This window comes from Populus euphratica, unplaced genomic scaffold (assembly GCF_000495115.2).
Source record: "Populus euphratica unplaced genomic scaffold, PopEup_1.0 scaffold5.1, whole genome shotgun sequence".
Classification (NCBI taxonomy): Eukaryota; Viridiplantae; Streptophyta; class Magnoliopsida; order Malpighiales; family Salicaceae; genus Populus; species Populus euphratica.
The window spans coordinates 2189826-2197246 of NW_011499848.1; the positions used below are offsets into that span (position 1 = coordinate 2189826).

Here is a 7421-nt window from a genome sequence, read left to right on the forward strand (position 1 = left end):
TAATGTTAAAAAAAACACAAATTTCTTTATCATTTAACTAAAACCGTAAAAAGATTATAAAAAATAATCTTAAATTCGTTTTAAAATGACTTTAAAAATAAGTTTAGTATAAAATTAATACTTTTTATAATCTTGAATATTAATATATCATTATAAAAAAACACAAAATAAATAAATAAAAGTAATTCACTTTCAATTCCACTTTTCTAGACATCGCCATCATAAATAAAAGTATTTCTTAAGAAAGAGAAAATAACAAATGAAAGAAAATGAAGAATCAAAGCAGCAGGGTAGCCAAACAATTAACTGTTTTCTTTTTTTTCGAAGAAAAAAAGGTCACAGAGAGTTAAATGAGAAGAGAAAAAAACGAAAGGTCAAAAAAAAAAAAAAGAGGGATCTAATGGAACCAAAGTCTACGTTCAAAGCGTACAAGATGCGCCATATCCCTTCTTCGTTTTCCTGCTGCTTTCCTTCTCCAAGAAAAAAGAAAAGAAAAAATCCAATGAAGGAATATCTTAATTTAATCAAAAATACCAATTCAATGTAAGACTGCCATCATACACGTTTACATTTTTCTTCACTATCTATTTATAAGGAGAATGGTTTGTTGGAGGACACAATCCAGTTATACCTTTGTGTCCTTCAGAGTAAACCACCCTTGCACTCTCTTGCCTTTGTGTTCTTGTTCAGAGGTAGAGATTACATATAATAATTCACATGATCGTAGCTTCCCTTGTACTCTCTGCTTTTGTCTAATCCTCTGCCAATTTTGCTCCAAGTTCTTTGCTTTTCTTTTCTTTTCTTGTTCAATTTGGATGCTTGTGTTTTTGGGTTCTTGAATTTTTAGCTTTTAGGGCTGAATCACATCTGGGGTTGGATATTACTGTGAATTCTGCTTCTGGGTATTCCTGTTTTCATTCAAAGGAGCTGCATTTGTGGCATTTTTAAGTATAAAGCCAAAAGGTTCTGGTGTTTGTTAGAGAAAGAGAGACATGGCTGGTGGTGGTAAAAGGAAGAGGTTGAGTCTGAGCAAACTGTACTCGTTTGCATGTGGAAAGACATCTTTAAAGGGTGATCAGTCCCAGATGGGGGCACCTGGGTTTTCCAGGGTAGTTCACTGCAATGAACCAGACTGTTTTGAGGCCAAGATTAGAAGATATAGTGGCAACTATGTTAGTACTACAAAGTACAATGTTGCTACTTTCTTGCCCAAATCATTGTTTGAGCAGTTCAGAAGAGTGGCTAACTTCTATTTCTTGGTTGTGGGTATCCTGGCCTTCACTCCTCTTGCACCTTACACAGCTGTCAGTGCTATCTTCCCCCTTATTGTTGTTGTTGGAGCTACCATGGTTAAAGAAGGTATTGAAGATTGGAAGAGAGCTCAGCAGGTATGGTTTTAATTTTTTATTTATTTGCTCAGATTGGATATGTTTATTGATTATGGTTTGATGTGTTTGTAATATCTTCTTGACTTCTCTTAAAGTGAAGTTTCAAATTACTCTCTACTGATTGAATGGTATTCATATGATTTGATGATGAAATTTTGGGATTATTTTTTTACTTTTATTTGATTTTTTTTCATGTTATTTGCTTGGACATATCTGGGAAATATTTTGCATAGAAGTTTAATAAGGCTTTAGATGACACCGATAAACAAAATGAAAGATCAGAACTTTAACTCATTTTTACTGACTCACGCATCTTATCCTAGACTTTGTGTAACTTATAAGAAATAGTGAAACATCAGATACAGGGTGAGCCTTCTGCTCTCTCATAGGGTAATTTGTGCTACACTAGTTAGCATCGAAACTCCTGTTCCCAAGAAACAGGACTATACAAATTGCAGTCCTGTTGATATTGTGTATGTTTTACCTGCAACTTCTAAAATGCTTCCATGTTCTCGTGCATGCTGTCAGAGATGTCTGAGTGGCAAATGATAAGTATGCTTGATCATCTATCCTCTAGTGAAATCTCTCATATCTGATTTGTACTCATTTCTTTCGGAATGGATTCTCAGGATATTGAGATGAACAATAGAAAAACTAGAGTGCACCAGGGTGATGGAACTTTCAAATCTACTGGATGGAAGAATCTGAGGGTGGGAGACATAGTGAAGGTGAAGAAGGATGAATACTTTCCAGCAGACCTCCTCTTGCTTTCATCAACTTTTGAAGATGGAATCTGCTATGTTGAGACCATGAATCTAGATGGAGAGACAAATTTGAAACTGAAACAGGCATTGGAGGCGACAGCATTCATGCACGAGGACTCTTACTATAGGGATTTCAAGGCTCTTATCAAATGTGAAGACCCAAATACAAATTTATACTCCTTCGTTGGCACTCTGGACTTTGATCAGAACCTGTATCCCCTCTCTCCTCAACGGCTTCTCCTCAGAGACTCCAAACTCAGAAATACAGAGTATATATATGGGGCAGTTATCTTCACTGGACATGACACAAAGGTCATGCAAAATTCTACAGCTCCCCCTTCAAAGAGAAGCAAATTTGAGAAGCAGATGGATAAAATTGTTTACTTCTTATTCTTTGTTCTATTTATGATGGCATTTATTGGATCTCTAGTTTTTGGAGTTGCAACTGACAATGACTTGGATGGACAGAGGATGAAAAGGTGGTATCTCAAACCAGATGAGTCTACTGTTTACTTTGACCCTAAAAGAGTGGTCCTGGCATCAATTTGTCACTTTCTGACTGCTCTCATGTTGTACAATTACTTCATCCCAATCTCCTTGTACGTGTCAATAGAAGTCGTCAAAGTTTTTCAGAGCAGTTTCATCAACAACGATATCAATTTGTACTATGAGCCATCTGACAGGCCAGCACATTCTCGCACCTCAAATTTGAATGAGGAACTTGGGCAAGTGGACACGATACTTTCTGACAAGACCGGAACATTGACCTGCAATTCCATGGAGTTCATCAAGTGTTCTGTCGCAGGGACTGCTTATGGCCATGGGGTTACAGAGGCTGAGCGGGGAATGGCTGTGAGAGAAGATGAAAGTGTGAATGGTTGGGACCAGAGCAAGGATTCTTCCACTACAAAACCGCACATTAAAGGTTTTAATTTTAAAGATGAAAGGATTATGGATGGGAACTGGGTCCATGAACCCCATGCTAACATCATTGAAAAATTTTTCCTCTTGTTGGCAATCTGTCACACTGCCATACCTGATGTGGATGAAGAAACGGGGAAGATTTCATACGAAGCTGAATCACCAGATGAAGCAGCATTTGTGATTGCTGCAAGAGAAATTGGTTTTGAATTCTACAAAAGGACTCAAACAAGTGTTGCAGTGCGTGAGTACAATCCAAAGACTGGGAAGAAAGTTGAAAGGGTGTATACAGTTCTGAATGTTTTGGAGTTTAACAGTGCAAGAAAGCGGATGTCTGTGATAGTAAGAAATGAGGAGGGGAAACTGCTATTACTTTGTAAAGGTGCTGACAGGTTTGTGATCAACTACCTTGAAACCCTTGAAATTGGAAAATTTCTTGTCTTTTAACCTATTGCTTATTAATTAAATTTAACCTGTATCATATGCAGTGTCATGTTTGAAAGACTTGCTAAGAGTGGTAGGGGGTTCGAAGAGGAGACCAAGAATCATGTGAATGACTATGCTGATTCTGGCCTGAGGACCCTAATACTTGCCTATCGTGAACTTGATGAAGAAGAATACAAAATTTTTAACCAGAAATTCACCGAGGCTAAGAATTCAGTTAGTGCAGATCGGGAAACATTGATTGATGACATGGCAGAGAAGATCGAGAGGAATCTAGTTCTTCTTGGCGCAACTGCTGTTGAGGATAAACTCCAAGAAGGGGTGAGTAAGAAATCCTAAAATGTTCTAAAATAAACCGGCCTTTTTAGAGATCTTGAATTTTTTGTTCTTATACTGTGTACCCATTAGGTTCCTGCCTGCATAGACAAACTTGCTCAAGCTGGAATTAAGATGTGGGTTTTGACTGGAGACAAAATGGAGACTGCCATAAACATTGGGTATGTTTTTTTTGGAAAAAGAGTGTTTGTATTGACACTTTTAAGATGAGTGGACATTTCATATTATACGTGGAGGCATCTGACTTGAAATTTTGAATATGCAGCTTCTCCTGTTGTTTGCTTAGACAAGGAATGAAGCAGATTATAATCAATTTGGAGAATCCAGAGATCCTGTCATTGGAAAAAACAGGAAACAAGGATGCCATTGCTAAGGTAAAGACTGCTTTAATTCATCAAAGATTTCAGTCCACTTCAGGTTATTTACTTGTGATTTATTTTCCTTTTCTCATGGTGTCATCTCGGTTGGGAGAAAGGGTGTTGAAGTCAAAGATGCACCTTAAGTGTTATGAATCTATATGTGATATTGATGGTATATACATTCATTTTCCAGGCATCAAGGGAAAGTGTTCTTCGTCAAATAACTGATGGAACGGCCCTGCTTACTGGACCAAGTGGAACTGCTGAGACATTTGCATTGATAATTGATGGAAAATCACTCGCTTATGCATTAGAGGATGACATGAAGCATTTATTTCTAGATCTTGCTATGAGTTGTGCATCTGTCATTTGTTGCCGTTCATCACCAAAACAGAAAGCACTGGTGGGTTATTTTTCTTAGTTTTTCACTGCTGTAGGTGCATATGTGTTGTTAGATAGTAAAGACTTTCTTCTGTACACTTCTCTTGAAAGAATAATTATTTTAAATGGTAAAATACAGGTTACAAGACTAGTCAAATCTGGAACCAGGAAAACAACATTAGCAATTGGTGATGGTGCCAATGATGTGGGTATGCTTCAAGAAGCAGATATTGGAGTCGGAATCAGTGGTGTTGAAGGAATGCAGGTCTTTTCCACAGAACAGCTTGCATCTCAATTAATTGTTGAAAATATTTCTCTACTTGATTGTAGTTCTCACCACCTGTTAACCCTATTTTATGCTTGTTTCCAACTCAGGCTGCCATGGCTAGTGATGTTGCAATTGCTCAGTTTCGGTATTTGGAGCGTTTACTACTTGTACATGGGCATTGGTGTTACAGGAGGCTCTCATCTATGGTAAGTTTATTCATATGTTTGGATTTGGACATGGCTTAATATTTCAGTATGGGCATTAAATTAACGTCAATGATTATTGATAAATGTGAAATGCCATCATGAGTTTTCACCTTTTCATGATTATACTGATATATATATATTTTTTTTTTCATATGCAGATATGCTATTTCTTCTACAAGAACATTGCCTTTGGTTTCTCCATTTGGCTATATGAGGCTTATACATCATTTTCTGCACAGTCTGTATACAGTGATTGGTTTTTGTCATTTTATAATGTCTTCTTCACGGCTCTTCCAGTTGCTGCTTTGGGTATCTTTGAACAAGATGTATCTGCTGCAAGCTGTCTCAAGGTATCTCACCCACTCACTTAGCAGACTCAATTATGGTCATTAGATGGTTAGTAAAGCAAAGTAAACATCTTGGCCAAATTTTGATCATTTTTTGACTTATTTCATATTTCAGTATCCTCTACTATACCAAGAAGGCGTGAAAAATCTCCTCTTTGGTTGGCGCCGAGTACTTCATTGGCTGGGTAACGGGTTCTATACTGCGCTGGTCGTTTTCTTCTTCTGCTCAACTGCACTGCAGCACCAAGCCTTCAACCCTGATGGAAAAACTGTTGGGATGGATGTTTTAGGAGGAACCATGTATACTTGCATCGTGTGGGCTGTGAACTTGCAGATGGCATTGACTGTTTGTTACTTCACCAAAATACAGCGTGGCCTAATTATATATTGTCTTTGTATGTTGTACATTTTCTTCTTGGCATTTGGGTCCCTGTCTCCGTCAATGTCTACAACTGCCTACAAACTCTTTACAGAAGCCCTTGCCCCGGCTGCTTCTTACTGGTTTACAATCATATTTGTGATAATCGCAGCACTGTTGCCCTTCTATGCATATTCAGCAATTGAAACAAGGTTCTTTCCCATGTACCACCAGATGATACAAAGGTTAGAGAGTGGGAAACATGAAGATGATCCTGAGTATTGTGATATGATGCGACAAAAGTTATTGCAGCCACCAACATCAGTAGGTTTTTCAGCACGGTTGGCAGCACGAGCTAATAAGTTAAAGCGTAAGAATAAGAATCAGCCACAATAATAGCTGATTGTTCCTGGAGGGCATCTGTCAGCATTTCTAGGTTGTGGTTATCTCTCAGAAGCTGAACTCTGTCCCAGCTGTATACGACTTAATGAGGCTTCTACTTTACCAGAAGGTATGGCCCTGCAAGTTAAAGAATTTTTGGTGATTTTTTATGGAAGCATCGTTCAGCTGTGCCATATGTGGAACAGGAGACTTATGCTAAAAGGAATTTAAATTTTGTTTGTTGTGAAAGGAATGTAATTTTTATACCAACTTGTATTATTATTACAATGTATTTAGGACACCATTGAATTGGTCGTAGATTTGGATTATTTGTTGTTTACAAGAATAAACTCTCTTCTTTTTCTTATTGTAACTTGTAGTTCAATTGAGTTTATTATTTTTTATTACTTCTTAATAAACTTGGATTCTTGTTAATTTGCTATTGATTATGGAGGAGAGGAATTTTCGTTTTCTTGCCTTTATTTCCCAATGCTTGATGAATTTGTTGAATCTCCTGAAGCACAACGGATATCTAGCTTGTAACTGCAGTCAAATGTTAAAACAGCAGGCGGCCAGACGCCCTCTCATTCTTAGCTGAACATTCATTGATTGGAACTAGAAATTCTCGGCTATAATGTTCTCTCTTTTCCTTTTTGGTACTCTTGGCCATAACGTTGTTTCCTTGGCAGAATAAATGTCAATATAATTGTTTGTTCTTTACCTGGGAAACACCAGAGAGGGAACTGATAAGTGAACTTCCTTATAGCCCTGGTTTGATTTCTAAATGAGTTAGTTGCACAAAAGTTTTAGCCCTAATCTCAGTGGTTTCAGGTTGAATTTTAAATGAGTCAATTTGATCTATAATTGTGTTGCACTTTACTGTAAGTTCCCATTACATCTCTCACCCACAGTTAGCATCCGTGTCTGAGTTTGCTCTTGCCAAGCCAGATTAATCCAATTCTGCAGAATTCTTGTAAGGATCACAGAACAGAATATTGATTTACACCATAATTTTCAGCACACATTTGTTTTGTTACTGCAAAAATATACTGAGCCAGGATTAGGTGAGTGGTTAATCCATTAGTTGATCCATAGAAATGGCTGTATCTGGATGGATCTGTAGATGATATCGCCTCAATTATGACAGGGAAAAAAGAGTTACTCGCACAATGAGTTCTTCACAAAAATGCATCTGGCCATCATCAGTAATTGCAAGAAACTGAAATTCATGCAGAAACATCTTACATTGCCATAACCATGATCTTATT

At 37.4% G+C, this 7421-nt stretch overlaps 1 protein-coding gene across 2 annotated transcripts; it reads left to right on the plus strand.

Moving 5' to 3' along the window:
* Positions 1 to 423: 423 nt before the first annotated feature.
* LOC105114138 (putative phospholipid-transporting ATPase 9) lies at positions 424 to 6591 on the plus strand. 2 transcript variants are annotated; one of them, XM_011010593.1, is made up of 11 exons: positions 424 to 1388; positions 2018 to 3465; positions 3562 to 3838; positions 3926 to 4014; positions 4119 to 4227; positions 4406 to 4615; positions 4733 to 4858; positions 4969 to 5067; positions 5226 to 5417; positions 5530 to 6215; positions 6257 to 6591. In XM_011010593.1, the coding sequence occupies exons 1-10, from the start codon at positions 993 to 995 to the stop codon at positions 6166 to 6168; spliced, it is 3585 nt and encodes a 1194-aa protein (XP_011008895.1). In that variant the 5' UTR covers positions 424 to 992; the 3' UTR covers positions 6169 to 6215; positions 6257 to 6591. The 2 variants fall into 2 exon arrangements, with proteins under 2 accessions (XP_011008895.1, XP_011008886.1); XM_011010584.1 differs by having other exon boundaries at positions 5530 to 6591.
* Positions 6592 to 7421: the final 830 nt, after the last annotated feature.

Coding starts and splice junctions, on each gene's coding strand:
- LOC105114138 (XM_011010584.1), top strand. CDS start 993: ATGGCTGGTGGTGGTAAAAGGAAGAGGTTGAGTCTGAGCAAACTGTAC. Junction 1,389..2,017: donor ATTGGAAGAGAGCTCAGCAG/GTATGGTTTTAA, acceptor ATGGATTCTCAG/GATATTGAGATGAACAATAG. Junction 4,616..4,732: donor CACCAAAACAGAAAGCACTG/GTGGGTTATTTT, acceptor GGTAAAATACAG/GTTACAAGACTAGTCAAATC.